Source organism: Ciona intestinalis, chromosome 9, assembly GCF_000224145.3.
Source record: "Ciona intestinalis chromosome 9, KH, whole genome shotgun sequence".
Classification (NCBI taxonomy): Eukaryota; Metazoa; Chordata; class Ascidiacea; order Phlebobranchia; family Cionidae; genus Ciona; species Ciona intestinalis.
In genome coordinates this window covers 2279423-2297669 of record NC_020174.2, presented here as the reverse complement: position 1 = coordinate 2297669, position 18247 = coordinate 2279423, and the positions used below count along the sequence as shown (strand labels likewise).

The 18247-nt window shown below is 37.2% G+C and overlaps 2 protein-coding genes across 2 annotated transcripts; both read right to left on the bottom strand.

The window, feature by feature from the left end:
- Nucleotides 1–220: 220 nt before the first annotated feature.
- On the bottom strand, nucleotides 221–4076 carry LOC100182389 (dynein-1-alpha heavy chain, flagellar inner arm I1 complex-like). Its single transcript, XM_018813163.2, has 7 exons — nucleotides 3970–4076; nucleotides 3077–3352; nucleotides 2311–2408; nucleotides 1691–1831; nucleotides 1088–1230; nucleotides 844–1029; nucleotides 221–395 (listed from the first exon to the last, which is right to left on the bottom strand). Exons 1-7 carry the CDS (start codon nucleotides 4053–4055, stop codon nucleotides 330–332), a joined length of 996 nt encoding a protein of 331 aa, XP_018668708.1. The 5' UTR covers nucleotides 4056–4076; the 3' UTR covers nucleotides 221–329.
- A 271-nt stretch (nucleotides 4077–4347) lies between these two features.
- Nucleotides 4348–13345, bottom strand: LOC100184757 (protocadherin-18). Its single transcript, XM_002125417.3, has 17 exons — nucleotides 13180–13345; nucleotides 12716–12957; nucleotides 12272–12449; nucleotides 11842–11955; nucleotides 11166–11508; nucleotides 10794–10939; nucleotides 10139–10385; nucleotides 9731–9908; nucleotides 9346–9486; nucleotides 8833–9003; nucleotides 8299–8499; nucleotides 7758–7991; nucleotides 7260–7468; nucleotides 6864–7014; nucleotides 6422–6539; nucleotides 5662–5811; nucleotides 4348–5362 (listed from the first exon to the last, which is right to left on the bottom strand). Exons 1-17 carry the CDS (start codon nucleotides 13295–13297, stop codon nucleotides 4767–4769), a joined length of 3537 nt encoding a protein of 1178 aa, XP_002125453.1. The 5' UTR covers nucleotides 13298–13345; the 3' UTR covers nucleotides 4348–4766.
- Nucleotides 13346–18247: the final 4902 nt, after the last annotated feature.

The following is an 18247-nucleotide window of genomic DNA, read 5'->3' as shown; positions in this document are numbered from 1 at the left end:
TGGGACAAGAAATTAGAAGAAAGAGATGTCCCATCCGCCCCACCCTGCTATATACCAACAAATACTTAAATATAAAACAAATAGTAATATATAAGAACCTTATTAGAGACAAACTAAATGCACACACAAACTTAACTGCAGTACAACTGGCAAGTAACCTAACGGAACTGTAACGTCGTAATAGAACAAAAATTGAGAGACGTAGGAACGCAGATTAGAGTACGGTGAGCACTATTTTATTGCATATTTTAATACAGTACAGTACAGTATACAGTACAAAACAGGAATAATGTACACAATAAAATTAATTTAGATACAGTGTGTAACGTTTAGTCAGTAGCAGATTTAATATCTTCCCCTTTTAAAGCTTCAACCTCTTCTATAACTTCCATGATCTGAAATATAAACGATTGATTTGTTTTTTATTTTACAGGGAGAACAATGTTTGGTCACTAATAGGTTGTATATAGACAGGCATATATACCATACACACATTATCATGTAAATGAATACAAGAACTACAAAAAGTGGTGTATTAACAACGTTTTTGGAGTCGCGAGGTTTCGGTTTTGTATTTCTGAAAACATGTTTTGTTTACTAGCAAACGGGACGAGAAAAAGTGAATAAAATATGTATAGTAGGGTGGGGGAAGATGGGACGCACAAATGAACCAATTATACTGATCGTGTTTTAAACAATTAACAACGGTCTATGAGAGTTGTGCGGATATTGTTTTATAATTCTTTGAATGTTCTTTGTTTACTACCAAATGGGACCAGAAAATAGTGAAAAGGTGTCCCATCTTCCCCCACCCTACTCTATGTTGTGTAATACGTTTCTCACCCAAACATAAAATACAGCTGCCCCCTCGCTCACTTCGTAAATATGCTGAAAATCATAATTTCCCAGCAGTTCTTTCACTCGAGCGGTGACGTCACAGCTGACGTCATCAGCTCGAAATGTTTCAATCAATCTCTTCAAACAGTTTCTTCCACCGAGACTCATTAGACGTTGTATTGACAACCATGTCTGTAAAATCGACAATGTGAATATTTGACGTACGTTTTACCTTGCGATCACTACGAACTTTAATTTCATCTTCTTTTCTGACTTGCAAGAGAAGATACACACACATCATGACGTCACGAACAGCTTTTGGGGGCTTGGAGTAACTTCTTAACTCGGAAATGACGCTTTGTTTCATATTTTTCACGGACTCGCGCATTCGCTCTGCGAATGAAACATTATTTTAATACAAAATGTCTTACTACTTTCGACAAAGTACTGAACATTTTTTTACACTAAATGCGAATTTTTAACACAAAATAGTATAATAGTACTGTGGGGTAAGATAGGACACCTTTACCACATAATATCCAAGCATCCTGATCAATACTCGAACGTACACCAACAAAAAATATATTACTGTGGGGTAAGATGGGATACTGTTAGCACCAAAATCATAAATTTTCTAATCGAGTTTTGAACAATTAAGAATGCTCGTTAAGCGTCGCTGGGCTACGGTTATATAACTCTGTAAATATTTTTTGTTTACTACTAAATAACAAGAGAAAAAAAAATTCAATCATGTTCCATCTCATCCCAACCTATTACGCTAAACATAACTTTTGGCACAAAATAATGAACACAATTTTTAACATAAAATACTAGTTAAACGAAACTCAACTACCTAAGTTAATTTCCTGCTTCATCCGTTCTCGCGCTTCATATATTTCTTCTCGTAGTGCTACGTCATAGCCATCAAAGATCGCCCACTCAATCGCACGCTCCAGTTTCTCTATGTCTCGGTTCGTAATTGCATTGATCAAGTCTACAAAAAGTATATAACATTTTATCAAACAAGATTTTCTTTTCGTTGTAGTTACATAGTAGGGTGGGAAAAGACGGGACACCTTTTGCACATTATATCCAAATATCCTGATCGTGTTTTAAACAATTAACAACGGTCTATGGAAATCGTGAGGATACGATTTTGTAATTCTTTGAATGATCTTTGTTTACTACCAAATGGGATAAGAAATTAAAAGGAAACGGTGTCCCATCTTCTACTACCCTACTATAGGTAGCTAAAACTCTTGAATTAAATTGTGTTATTTAATTTTGCTGTAGAAGTTTGTCTATATTACCATTATACTTATAGTTATAGTACACTACTAAGAAATATGAAATTTTGGTGCGAACAGTATCCCATTTTAATCCAAGTATTATATGTATTAAGTATAGGAAATGTAACAGTTTAACATTCATAAAGTATTTTTCTAATATTACAGTATTTTCTTAATGTGATACCATTCTTTCTTTTTTCTTTGTTGTTTTCGCTCTGATTTGTCAAAATAGCTTCGGTTGGGTTTATTTCATGTGTGTTACTTTTGCTCTCCAAGTCCACACTGCAGTAAATAAAACACGTTCTTTTTCTGTTTTATACATAGGCGTGTTTTAACAACTGTTGTTTTACCGTTACTACCCGTCTTTTCCCTTATGTAACTCTTCCGATCTCGTTATCGTGACCGAAAAAATACAAAATAAATTTCATTTATCAATACACTTACGGAGATGCACCTATCTCTAGTAAGATGTCATGAACTTCATCATAAAACTGACGCATTCTTGAGTGATGCATCACGGATACTAATATTTATTCAGCCATACTACATTACCGCTGTATCTCTTATTGTACCAAACAGCCTTAACAGCACATAGTACTGTGGGGTAAGATGGGATACCGTTAGCACCTATATTTTATACTTCCTAATCGTGTTGACAACGTTTTTAGATTCGTGACAATACGGGTATTTAATTCTCTAAAAATTGTTAACTACCAAGTGGGACGAGAAAATAAAATGAAAACATGTCCCATTTTACCCCACCTTACTATATTATATTTTCCACTACGGTTATAAGCGCTCTGTTAGTGCACTAAAACTTTCCAACTGCTCAAGTGTGCTCGAGCTTTCTAGAGTGCTTTTTATACGTCGTTTTTTACGATTACAGAAGCGATTTCCCAAACGAAGTTTAGTGTCGTATATAGGCCTTGAAAGTTTCACCAGCTGGTTACCTTCTAATTTCACTTTCTTCTAATTCCTTCTTCGCTGCGGCTTCAGCAATTCTCTCATTTTCAACAAAACTTAAAGTTTCCAAATCGCTCTCAGATATCTCATCTTCACCTCGAACACTTAGCGATTCCTTTTCGCAAACAGAGAAAATTTGGGATACTTTAATCGGCTGTGGCGACACTTTTTCCTCCCACGCATTAATGGCGTTAACTTTAACCCGATCAACTTGAACTCTTTGTACTTCTGGTTTGTTTTGACAACATTTCAAAATAGTTGACCTACAAAAAAGTTTTAATTGTAACTTTTACAAATTTAGATTATCGTTATGAAACAAAAGTTTAAAATGATCTCGAACCCTATCTGTGGAACTCGAAACCTATCACTTTATTCTACTTACACATCTTTTTACAAGTCTTTTTAAACACACGTCTTTTAACCTAACACTAATCATGAATGAGCGGAGAGTCCGAACTAAGCAAAAGTAATTATATGTTTTAGGCGTGCACGCGACAAGTAATTATTATTATTTGTGTTCTTGCTTGCCAAAAGCGCGCACGGTTTAACACAGCGAAACTATAACACAGAATGCAAAGTTTCAAATACCTAACTTATTTTAAACGAATACAGCATATACTAATGTTAGGAAAACAAGAATATTGTTAGCACTTAAATCCCATATTTCCCGATCGTGTTTTTAACAACTAAGAACGTTCGTATAAAGACGTGGAGCTACGGTTATATATTTGTTTAAATGTTGTTTATTTATTACCAAACGGGACAAGAAAATAGAATAAATGCATGACTCATCTTACCCCACCCTACTATATACTACTGTTGTAGTGCAAAAACAGTTATGATCGTATCCAAACACACAGAATAATGCAAAAATATGAACCTGTGCAATAAGATGAGAATCAACGTCTTCACTAAAAACAAGAGAATCAAACTGATAGATAGCACTGCAATCACGACTCCATCCATCCTTTCAATTTACTTTACCCTTTCAATTCATACTCGCAGTCGCTATATCACTGTCCATTGATCGCACGTACAATATTCATATGATGCTGCATATAGGGAAGATGGAGATTTCCTAATTTTGACTGAGCATTATTTTAATCAAGTTTTTTCCGGGTAGTCTGTCGGAACAAAATTAGCCCATAGGTCACGCGAGTTCATGCGCAGCGGGAGCGGCGCGGAACGTATTGTGACGTCACACATACGTCATTATAACTGACAATTGCAATGTTTGCAAAACTTAAAACGAAGCGGGTTTCTGTAATACTGCATTTATTTGATTCATACGCAGCAATTTTGAAATATTTTTGTTGTTTTTTTATAGAAATACTGAAGAATTTTTCACAGTATGTTGTTAAGAAAGAAAGCGCAAAAATAACGTGAAAAAGCATCAGACAATAATATCTTCGTTACAGGCACTTCCAAAAGAAGAAATAAACGTAACAATTGTGAAAAGGTGAAATATCCCAACTCTGGCCTAAATCTTCCTTCATATGCCGTGTGAAGCTGTAGGACTTCACTTCACCTATACGTATAGAGCCGCGATGAACCTGACCTGGGAGTAGGACACTGAAACGTTGGTTCGCAAAAAAATGACAGGAGACCTATATTGGAGTTATAAGCGAAATTAAAGAATGAAAAGACAGAATACAGGAAACTATTTTTGATGGTGTTTTATTCTGAAAGTAATTGGTCGATGTCGCTGATAATTTGTTGAGTTTCTTTCATGTTGGGGTTGTTTTCGCAAGGTAATGTCGACGCTCGGGAAGTCATGGATAGGTAATGGGGTTTGGGGGCAACAATATTAGACGAGGTCTTACTGTCCGTATCGCAATGTGTAAAAACAGTTGATGGACAAGACGAGTTGCCGGATAAATGGGAACTCGCGGGGCCGGTAGACGGCGCTGGAGATGCTGAGAGTGAATTCGGTCGAACGCCGATTGGCTTCTGGTATTCGTCTGTCCAAAGACCGTACTGTCTGCTTAGAACCCCGCTGTGGTAGACCTCGGGCTCACTGGACTGTGATAGCAAGCGTGACTCTGATGCAAGACGAGATAGACAGATGGAACGGCGCACGTTTTGCCGCATAACCTCCGGTTCATATTCATAGCCGATGGTCGACTCGAGCACAGGAGTGGTTTCCTCTATGGTTTCAAGAACTCGGTTGTATTCGCGTTGGAAGTCGATGTCACTATTCGCTTGGGTGAACGTGGGTTGAGTGTAACATGAGCTTCGTGAAACTTCGTTATCTGCACTTGCGTAATATTGACCTAAAAAAGTTTAAAAAAAATATCAATCTGAACGACAGCAAATATAAAACGCACTTTTGTATTCTATACAGACAAAACACTTGAATTATAGTAGATTAGTGTAAGATGTTCTATGTATTAACTCTCTTTTATAATCTCATTTGGAAATAAAAAAGGTAATCTACAAAGCTATATACAACCATATTGCCAGGACCCTAAAATAGGATTGTTACCTTTTAAAAAACAAGATTAAGATATAAAAAAATGATGTGCAAATATTATCCATTTAACTCTATATTTCTTAATGCTGTACAATTTACCTTTAGTTGGCGAAGGCATCCAGCATGCATCACTGTGTCCGTATTTGTTGCAATCATCGGTACACCGAGAGCCCATACCATTAGACACCACTGCTTTCATGTTTTTGCTTTGAGAATCGGGGTTGACGTAAGAATAAGATGGAAGATAATCTGAAAATATTTTCTTATTAGAAATTAGAGCAATAGTCATTTTAAAATTTGCGGATATAAATATATCGCGAAATTTTATCCATAGTTTAATTGCTCTAACCCAGTGGTCACAAATGGGTTGTCCGAATTATCACCCATACAAAAAAAATCACTTACAAAATTACATAAATACATGGTAACTCATAAGCGAGCACGAGATGTATAGTAGGATGGGAGAAGATGGGACACTTTTAGCACGTAAAATCTAAATATCCTGATAGTGTTTTATACAATTAACAACGGTACATGAAAGTCGTGAAGATACGGTTTCATAATTCTTTGAATATTCTTTGTTTACTACCAAATGGGACGAGAAAATAGAATGAAAAGGTGTCCCATCTTCCCCTAACCTACTATATATGAAACAGAACACCCGTGTTATATTGACTGTCATTTTCCTCCACGCGAAAATAAAACAAGTTTATATTTTATGTGGGTGATGTCCTTTTCGGACCTTGATTTAGGCCAGATTTTTGAACAATTCCTAATATAAGTAAGTTACATTCATTCAAATGTTAGTAAAGGCTACTGTATTTTTTTTAAATTGACTATAGATTCAAATGCAGCTTACCAATATCTTTTACAACATCGTAACTTCCAGTATCCGGGTCGCTGTCACCACGCCCACTGTCTCCATCCGTATGTGATGTTATGTGTGGTAGAAGACCATGCAGTCTTGGCTGTGCAATCTGAAATAAACATATATATTTTAATGAATGATTGAATGTTCCTCGAGTGGAGGGGGAACTACAGTCATTATAACACGGGTGTTCTTTTTCATACACCTCGTGTTCGCTTCTAAGTTACAATGTATGTAACTTTTTGGGTGATTGTGTTTCTGCACGAATGACAATTTAGACAACCTATTAGTGTCGGCTTAAAGCAATTATAGTTAAGTGTAACATTTCGTGTTTTTGTACAACTCATACCGGCTACGAGTTGCCACATATCTAATTTTTCACATCTTACCCCACCCTACTACAATACAAATCATTAAGTGAGTGTGTTTTTACCTTTCCTTCAGTTGAAAACGTTGTGAGCAAAGACGGTGGTCTGATCATTGATGACGTCACATTGTACGTTGCAGGGTCTTGTCGTGACGTCATTAACATCGGACCCGAAGACACGTGAAGAGGAAAATTTAAACTGATATCTGATGGCTTCCTGTTATTAAAACATATACGAGTTGATATAATATGGTAGGTTGGGGTAAGATGGGACATGTTTTATTCTCTTCTTTACAGAGTTATATAACCGTAGGCCAGTGACTCTAAAGGAGCGTTGTTAGTTGTAAAAAACACGATCAGGAAATATGGGGTATAGGTGCTAACGGTACCAACCCTACATTACCATAAGTATAAATGTAAATTTAAGTATATAGGTAATTGCGTATCGGTATAATTATTTACCTGGCCCCTTTCGCTTGCTTATTATTGTTTTCAGTTGATTGAGTCGATAGTCGTTCGTTCTCTGTAATTTGTGATGAACCTTCATGGCTGACTACAGACTTGGACCAAGTATTGGTATTGCTGTTGTTCACTGTTTGTGCTTTGTCAGTATTCCCCTCTTCCCAGCCATTCTCGCTTTCCGCATCCCGGCAGTTGTATGTTCGGATTTTCTAAAAAAACATGAAACTTTAGAAATGAATAAAGGACTGACGATGCCATTTAGGAGATTTTTTTAGGCAAAACTTTCATTTTAATAAGAGACTGACGATGCCGTTAAGGCGAAATAGATCTCTTTTAGAAGGAATTAACAACGTTGTTTTAGTATCGTTGATCTACGCTTATAAGTTCTGTAAATATGATTTGTTTACTACCAAATGCGGGGACGGGAAAAAGGAATGCTAATGGTAATCCTACCCCACCAAACAATACATATGGAAAAAAACAAAACAAGCATCTTACCTTATTGTCCTTTTTGCATTTGATGACCACTGCTGTGATAACAATGAGTAAAATAAGAGTAGCGGATGCCAGCGAAATCACGATAATCAGAAAGTTGGTTGAAATCGCGAGTCCAGGAACAGACGGAGCATCTTCTTTCTCGTGGTACATTTGAGATGGCAACAGCAAGGTGTCGGACACCACTATTATGAGACTGGTGTTCATTTCAAGAGGCGGTGTTCCATTGTCGCTTGCCTGAGTATTAAATGTAATTTTAGATGCTTAATAAACTTGTGAATTTTTATCTAAACTTTGATCTAACTGTATAGTAGATTGGGGTAAGATGGTTCGTGTTTTTATTCTATTTTCTATTTTTCCCCATTTAATAGTAAACAAAGAATATTTAGAGAACTTTGTTATTATATCACCACGAATCTCTAAAATAGCGTTGTTAAATGTTAAAAATACGCTCAGACGTTTAGGTGCCAACAGTATCCCATCTTACCCCACAGTATTATAAAATTCGTTGAAACCATATAAACGCAATACTTTCATTTCTCACCTTCACAATAATTCTGTGCGTGCCCACAACGTCGTTGAGATCAGTTGTGCTCATGTTGAGCCTCAAGTCACCGGTTTTTGTATCAAGGATAAAGTAAGTGTATGGCAAGTTACCATCGACCCCTTGCAAGTTGGTACAGCCATCCACGGAAACCATTGAAAGCTCAACTTTTGAGAACTTCTCACTGTCGTAGTCAATCGCCTGGATAAAGTTCGAACGTTACAATTTGCAAGTTCAAAAGTAATTAGAATAACGTGTAGTAGGCTGGGGTGAGATGGGACATGTTTTTAATTTTATTTTCTGGTCTCATATGGTAGTAAATAAAGAATGTTCACAGAATTATATAACGGTAGACCCGGAACACTAAAAGATCGTTGTTGAACAGGAAATATGAGATTTTATCACTATACACGCAAGGATAAAACAGTTATATTTGTTTATTCATGTTTCTGATTTTTGGTCTCCTATCTTGCCCCACGGTAGCCTATGTTGTCCCAGTTTCCCCCACATTACTAATATAGCAAGAATTCTCACCTGTATTCGGGCAATCACATCGTCACGAAGTATTGTTGCGTGTGCAGTAGAGTTTTCAACAGCAGGGTAAATGAACAATGGTCGGTTATCGTTTACGTCAGAAACTGTGACTTTTAAGGTGCAAAAAGATTCCCTGTATGGATTGCCACCGTCTCGTGCAATAACTCTTACCTGGATAAAAAAATTGTAAGAATAGGAAAAAAAATATTAAGATATGCTAAGTGCAACCATATAAAATATAGTTGGATGGGGTAAGATGGGACAAGTTTTTATTCGCTTTTTTCGTCCCGTTTGGTAGTAAACAAAGAATATTAAAAGAAATATTAGCTGAAGCTCAGCAGCACCGCTGGAAGTGCGCTGTCAATTGTTTATAAACGATCAGGAAATATGGGAATTATGTGCTAAAGGTATCCCGTCTTACCCTACAGTACTATATCGGAAAATCAAATTAAACGCCGGAATATAAAATATTTAATCATTTAAAACACTGTGTTATTTGCAAAATGATTTTACCTCCCATTCGCTTTGACCTTCTCGATCCAGTGGACGAACCAACGTAACTTCTCCTGTCGTTGCATCCACCGAGAACGTATTATCGCTACTTTCTATTAAATAAGTAACCTTCCCGTTCAGTGAAATTTCCAGCTGTTTATTCTAGAACAAACAAACAAAAAATTAGAACTATAAATACCTGTACGAAAAAATATTTTTTAAATCAAAAAAGAATAATTTTAATATAAAAATCAAGGCTTCTTGTCTTCTTAAATAACAAAAAAACAAAACATTTTAATAAAACGTTTTTTTAATATAAAAAATTATAACCAAAACAATAAAAACCGAGTATATGTACCAGGGACAAAACATTACAGCAATTGAAACAACATTAAGTTATTCTTACCTCGTTTTTTGTCCACACGGGTGCAAACTTGCTATCCATATCAGATGCAGATACAGTAATGACAGATGTTCCAATTCCATCAGCTTCTGACAATGTAACTTCATACACTGACTTCTTAAATACAGGGGTGTGATCGTTTTCGTCAAGTATAATGACAGTGATATTGTTGCGTGAACACCTGAACAAAATCATATTATAATTATTATATATGATATTACTAATTTAATATTGTAAAAACATATTGTAAATACGTTTTTTAAACAATTACCAACGGTCAAAAAGGGAGTCGCAAGAACACGGTTTCATAATTATTTAAATGTTTTTTGTTTACCACCAAATGGGACAAGAAAATAGAATGAAAAGTTGTTCCATCTTCCCCACTCTACTCTTTATATAATTTATTTTTACCTTATTTTATCCCCTGCGTCGCATGCAATCACAGCAACTTTGTAAATGCTCTGGACTTCCCGGTCTAACTCAAGACCCGTCCCGATCAAACCATCAGCTGCTAGTTCAAAATGTCCGGAAGATACAAAGTTCCCGTTGATTAATGTCTTGATGGAAATTTCTACTTCGCTGTTTTTTCCATGGTCGGCATCAGTAGCACTAACGTAGGCCACGTATGTTCCGACAGGAGATGCTTCAGATATATATGCTGGAGAAAATAACATCGTTATATTTCGTACTTCGTGTAAGCAGTTTAGGGTTTTATACTATATTTCCATATTTCCCGATCGTGTTTTTACAATTAACAACGCTCTTTTGGTGTTGCGGGGCTACGGTTTTATAAACCTGTATATTTATAGCTTGTTTACTACCAAATAGGACGAGAATAGAGAATAAAAACTTGTCCCACCTTACCCCACCCTACCATTTATGTCACATGATACAACAACTATCCGAAATTAACCTTTAAAAACTACGTTACATAAGGGCAATAAATATTTCTACCGCATAAAATTATTTTAGTTGCATAACACATTAAATTGAATTGGTTTGTTATCTAAGTCGATATTATTTCCACAATTTTTGGCCTTAAATATGCAGCTCGATAAAAACGAACCTGTTTGGCCGTCAGCATCTACAATAAAGTTCATATTTATAACTGGAGCATTATCATTGTCATCATCAACACGAAGAACCAACCACATGCGAGTCGTGCGCTGATTGGTCGCTGGGGAATCACGTGCTTCTATCAGAATTCTCATGCTGAAGAGAAGAAACAGTTTTATCGTTGTTTTTTTAGACCACTCTTTTTTACTGTTGACAGTTTTTTTAATTTTAACATTATTAGACCATCGTTTTTATTTTAATGTTTATTTTAATGTTGTTTTATTTTTAACATTTTTATACCTATGTTTTTATTTTAATATTTTCCATTTTTAAATTTTAACATTTTAGACTTTTATTTTAATGTTGACTTTTCTAGACTTACCCATCGTGAACTTCCCGATCAAGATTTCTGACCAAAGTAACTTCTCCAGAATTTTCATCTACAGTAACCAACTGATGGGAGACAGATTGTGGTTCGTCCCCAAGAAAGTATCTTACTCGACCGTTTTCGCCAGAATCCCTATCAGTCGCATGAACAGTTTGAATAATTCCAGGCTCTTGGTTTTCCAGCAACTCGATCACCAACTCAGAGCTTGTGGAAAACACAGGGCTGTGGTCGTTCGAATCAGTCACCATAATTCTGACAGTAACTTGATTGGATAATGCGGGTTTTCCGTGGTCAGTTGCGTGAAGGGTCAAATGGTAAACCGACTTTGTCTCATAATCTGTAAAAGTATTTTAACATAAGATTTGTTTAAAGGGTTTATCAACGTGGTATGTCATTTAGAAAAGTTTAAGACTGTGGGGTAAAATAGAATACGTGTTTTTAAAAATTATCAACACCGTTTTAAAGTTGTGAGGACATAACTTTTTATTTCTGTAAATGATCTCAGTTTACTAGCAAATAGGATAATAAAAAAGAATAAAAAACATGTCTAATCTTACCCGACCCTATACTATATAATATAGACTAAACCTAAATCCAAGGTACCCTGGCGGGCCTCGCCGTATGACATCACCAATATAGAACAGAATAGAAAATCGCTTGTTTTACTTACCTAATTCAGCGTTAAGAAGCAACTGTAAATGAGGTCGGCCCGCCTCATCAACCCCTTGTTGGACCTCAAACGGCTTACTTGGCGAAATAGAATACGAAATACGGGAGTTGTTACCTGTATGCAATACTTGTTATAATGAATGAATGAATGAATAAATGAATGTAACTTTCTTTATCATATGCGTGGCGAGAAAGCGACAGTCGTTATAATGTGTTAATAAATAAACGAATGAATTAATAACGAATAAATAGCTGAATGAATAAATGAATGTAACGTATTTACTTGCGCGTCGGGACATCGACAGTCGTTATAACACGTGTGTTTTGTTTCACACACCTCGTACCCTCTTACGAGTTACCTGTTGTAACTGCTGTATGATAGTCCCAGTTTAAATACATGCACATTTAAACACATGTTAATCCAATGTTACCTGAATCAAGGTCACGAGCTTGGAATGCGTCTAGATTGACAGGTTCTGCCAATGCTGTACTTTCGCTCACATTTAGTACAATTGGTTTGTGTGGGAATTTGGGCAAATTATCATTGATGTCGTTTATAACAATGTCAAGATTCAGAAGAGAGAAAACTCTTTGTGGAAGCATGACGGCCTGTAAAGGTTCAAATGTTTACTTGTTACAACTTGTATCGCTCCCGCACTTTGTACATGAATCTTTAATCACTCGTGTTCAGATTAACCCTGGCATAAGCTCATAAACTTGAACGCACAGTTTGACCAGATCATTAGACTTGATACGGCATCTATTATTTATACCAAGAACATTTTCATAGCCATTAAACGGCGTTACACACAACGGCCTTTTTATATCGAGAAACAGTCGTGTATTGGACATCAAATATTTATGAATCGTCCTACCTGAACTTTTATAATACATTCCTTCGCTTGGCCGCATTCCACTTCCCTGTCCACGACTCTACGCAGGGTCATAAGTCCATTAGAAGCACCAAGTGCAACTGCATGAGGGCGTTGCTGCAGCGAAGTGGGCAAATTAAATGACGACGATGAAACTATTTTCTGATTAAGAAGTTTGAAGTGACGATCGAGTCTGTCTTTCCAAAGTAAGCCAAATATTTCGGACATGTCTGCAACAACCTCCCCTGCAAAAAATACAAGTTAAATGAATTCATGCGACTTATGCACAGAGTCGTTATAACACGGGTGTTCTGTTTCATACACCTCGTGCCCGCTTACTAGTTACCACGCATATGGAAGCTTTGCAGGTGACACTTTTAATAAGCAGCATCGAGCTTCGAATTCATAAATTGTGGGCTAGATATTTTAGGTTCATAATCCATATCAGGACTAAACATTTCACTTACCTGGTGCATTTCCTTCGTTAACATACACCCGCAAAGATACTGTGTTAGAAGCATTAGTATTTTGGAATTTGAATATAGAAAGTAGCGTGACCGCAAAAGTTATTACAATTATATTCATTTTGCTACTTCTGTAATAAAGAAATAGAATTATAGTAAGTGAATTCTTAATATGGTACATTTACAAAAACGGTCGTATAGTAGAGAGTGGGGAAAAATGGGACACATTTTCCTCCTTTTTTTTCCGCCCAGTTGTTAGTAAACAAAGAACATTCAAAGAATTATAAAACCGTTTCCTTATTACTCCCATAGATCGTTGTTAATTGTTTAAAACACGATCGAGATTTTTGAATAGTATATGTTAAAGGTGTCCCAACTTCCCCCAGCCTACTATGGTATAGCTTTCTGTTAAACAATCTCACTTTTAGCGTAATGATCCTGTGAGAATTCGGCCCTAAAGTTGTTACACCACACACAGTAACCCTGCCTTCCCATGCAACCCAGTCAGTCATTTGACCCTGTGACACTGACCAAAACCTGATCCGCGCATTTCGCGGCCACATTAATTTTCGCACGGGCCAAGGCGTCCTTGCGTGTCCAAAGCCAATTAAGTCGCTCTTATTTTTTCTGCGCTTTTTAACTTGATGAATTTCTTGCGTGTTTGTCGCTGGCTGCTGCCCTCTTACGAAAATGGACGCATGGTTGCCCGATAAGGACTGCGCACTTTAATTGCGGAAGATTAGTCGCTGCGACCAATTCAACTGAAGAAGCAAGCGGCGCCAGTCTCCCTTTATATTCCCCTACACCCAATGCATGTAATTCGTGCCAGACAGTTCGACGTGGTACTCGACACAAAATTCGACCCAAATCCTTAAATACGATTAGAATATAATACACAATGCATCCGTGACGGGGAAACAGGTTTATGTGTGTGATTTAAACAAAGAAATTTCAAGTTTGCTGCTAAAATCCTAACTGCCAACATTCACGTATCAATTTCGGATTACAAGCTGCTAAGAGAGGTAAGTTCGCAAGGGTATCTGATCCGAAGGTAAGTAAGTTGTGACGTAAGCACAGCTTGAGCGATCGTGGGAAAATACATCTTGGACGATTGTCGCCACAGTCAAGTTACTCACGTGACAACTCTCCCATTACGTCGCCTTAAAAAAGAGAACCAAAAAATTTTTTTAGCGGCGTTTTAATAATGATTATGTGGGTAAAGATAAACTTGGCCTCGGCTATTTCTTAAAAGCACGAAACAGCAATACGAGAAACCGTAGTCTCTGGTTGGCGCATCTGCTCGAAGAAAAAAAACTCCAAGAATGGGTTACCTTGCCGGACCATTGTCTAATCAGCGCCATATAATTAATATTGATGCAGGGAAATTAATTCGCGCTCCACAAGAATCATATCACCTTTATTTTAGACCTGTGGGAATTTCTTATCGATACTTGACATTGGTTTGTGTGGCTGGGTAACAATACATTTCTCGCTCCACTGGTGCGCTGCATATTTACATCCGGATTTCGCTTTTAAGTGGGAATTATCATGGGGTGGAAAATCATTGAGCATTTTTCCGGTTTATTTTTAAACACGCTTAATGCAACGTAATAGCGACTTGTATGGCTGTAACAGCAAATAAATCAATGCGCTATATAAGCCTTTTTATACTGTACGGTGTATCGCAAGTAATATGGCAGAAAAACGAAGGAAAACATGGAGCAAATCCAACTAATAGACGATAACTGACTTTGCTTGACAGCAATTGAGTTAGTTGGATTGCGGTTTACGTATTTGGTGTTTCAGCGCATAACATGTATTCCCTTGCAACTACCGCACGCCAATTACCTTCAACGTACAGTCCTAATAAGGTCGCTCGGGACTCGAAACTCAACTATGTTCATCCAGCACCCAATTAAAGGATTCATTGTGTGGGCCCGACAGTTAATTAAGTTCGGCCGGCCCAGGGTGCGCGAAATCCCGCCGTCAAAGCCACGAGGCTCGGGGCCACCAGAATGCATTAACGTGCGATAAGACTAGACAGTGCTTGATATAAATTATTCACATCAACCCGTATTGTCAGTCTACGAAACTTTTTGTTGCCGGGCGCTTGAACATTAATTATTAAAGGTATTGGTTTCAGTATAAAGATTTTAAACACAATGTTTCGATTCCCGATAAACATAGGTATTGAATAAAAAAAGCAATTTAACTTTTCTAAATTACTAGGTGCATGAAATTATACGATAAATATTTAACGTCTAAATTTACATTACATAAAAAATTCAGGGCAAAAATTTTGCATTGTTATTATAAACTTATGGAAATAAAATCTCGGCAAACTGGCAATTAAGAATGAACATACGAAAATATGAGTATTAAAGGGCGAAACATCTACTGGAAACACAATGGGTTAAACAAAGACTGTGTATATAGTACTGTGGGGTAAGATGGGATACCATTGGAATCTAATCCCCATATTTACTAATCTTATTTTGAACAGTTAAAAAGAGTCGGAGCTACGGGTATATAATTCTGTAAATATTCTTTGTTTACTAGCAAAACTTCAATGAAAACATGTGCCGAAAAAAGAATAAAAACGTGTGCCATTTTACCCCGCCATACGAACTCAAGCGCGCCAAGATACGTGAAACTATCACCGCAGTAAGAACTGATATTTAATGTAAAAACTCGCGATAATTTATCCTTAAACGAGATAAATAAAATTATTGGCTTTTATTTGTTTGGAAATATCGATTGTTGATTCGATTTTATCGACTGTCTGACGAAAACTCGTCAGTGAGAAAGTAGAGTTTAACTAATCGAAACATTGCTTTTAACTGTTCAGCTTTATTACTACGCCTTTAAAAGGTATCTGTCAAAACATGTCGAAAAATCTGAGTTTTAAATCTGCCGCGTTTTGCCTACAATAGCACTTACTACTTTACTTTTGGTTATATACTACAATACCCGCTCCGCTATACGTAAACGATGTTTCCGTACAACTTGTACAGGTGCTTTGGGGTCTGACTCAGAAGTGGTAAATGACAAGACCTTCGTGCAAAACGTTACCCCATCTAGGTGTGCCCAGGCGACCCGTGACTTGCTGGTTAGTTTCCTGGGTAAGGCTCACTGTTTACTCCTACAGTTTCGCTAAAAACGCTCGAATGACACCAAGCGTGCTCTCTAGGCTGCATCAAACGTGCTGATCATTTCTTTCGCGTTTTATGACGGCAATAAAACCGTCGGTAACTGATCGCAGTTAATTTACTTCGATCGCGGCTCGCGCGTCTGGTGAGGTGACTAATTGGCGCTTGTGACGTCACAAACGCGCGCTGTAAAAACCGACGAAGCATGAAAGTGCAGGAAACACGGGTGACCGACAACATGAAAATAAAAAACAAAATGATCACGGAAAAGAAGACTTAATACAGAGATTTATCTATAAACGAATATTACTTCCTATACGTGATAATTTCGTACTTTTTTTGAAACCACACAGCCATTTCCCGAACGTAGGTAAAAGATAACGTCATCAACTGCGTCACGCCGAAATTCAACACTATTGTTCATTGTCGTAACCCTAGTGAATCGGGCCCGTGTACAACTTAACGATCAAAAGTTTTCCCACAAAACAAACAACTTATCAAAACTAAATCAACCCTATCGCTAACTAGCTTACGAAATTTTCACAACCTTATACACAAAACTCATTTTCTAAAAAGACAGCAATTATATTTTCACTATAGCCGTCATACAAGTGCGAATTTTCCCTAAACTGAACCTTATGAAACCACAGTCTCCCACGCCCAATTATCACGTTGCAAGTTATTCGCACGCTGATAGCCACGAGTGCGGCACCATGCAGTGATCTTGCGTTGCAAGTTTTACAGCCGATAACTTCCCAGACACCATCTGTGCCGAATCTACCTGACCAGATGCGTGGTGTGCAGACAAAGCAGCAGAGCTGCGTGTATTGTTTCGTAATTGCCTTGCGACCGCACCCTGACAAACGATCGCTTTTCAATACACGCGCAAAATGATTGACCACCAAAACGAATCACACACTCGTGCCTGGTATCACACTAACCCGCTATCTAAACCACACGTCTTTCACACTTTGAACAACGCGCCCTTGTAATTATAACGCGCTATAACATCAAACACTGGCCTAGTGTTCTGCCTGTTATTTTTAATTACCTGTCCTTGTTCTATATGGACGCTTGAATTATCACGAAAGCCAAAGAAAAATAATAATAAATCGTAAAAAATATCTTAAACAATAACAGTTTTTTACGTTTCCTTTGTAAAAATCTCATGAAAGAGAACTAATTAATATGTCGACCTTTAATTAATATCCGCCATATTTCTAGGTTTTAAATTTGTCTACCAACTTAAAACAGCAACGCGTCCATCACCATGTCAACGGCCCTGCGCTGATTGAGCCAATCTACCATAAACTGCCTCGGCGTCTGAATGCTCTCTGCTCGACTGCTGTCGGTTTTAGCTGGGAGGGAAACAAAAGACGCGATCGCAGACGAAAAGAAAAACGCTGCCCCCATTAAGCAGGGTCTAGCATTTGTGTTGCTGCCGTTGCAAGGTAAGACTTTACACAAACATAAGGTGATGTCTAACAACATTAAACATGGTCTTATAATCCTTAATGCGTATAACAGCAAGCCATTTTAAGCCGATACAAATTTTATGGCATTATTATGCAGCATGGGTGTGTGGCGATACATGCATTGTAATCCTACTGTTTTAAAACATAGTCCCGCTGTGGCAAAGAAACAAATGAATTAATTCGTATACCTTAGTATTTATTATCTTATTAGCATACCATGCAGCAGACAAATTACTTATTAAACACAGCATATTGTAGTTTGCGGTCTGATCACAGCTCCAATAGTTTAGTACTGGCGGAATCTGAAAAAACTGTTTGATGTAAAGACACAACTATTAAACGCAGACGGTAATTTAGAATCAAAATAATCAAAATGACCGATTTCCCAAAAAAGCCTTAATGGTTTGTATTCTTGCCACTAAAGAAAAACATCCACTGCCGGATCGT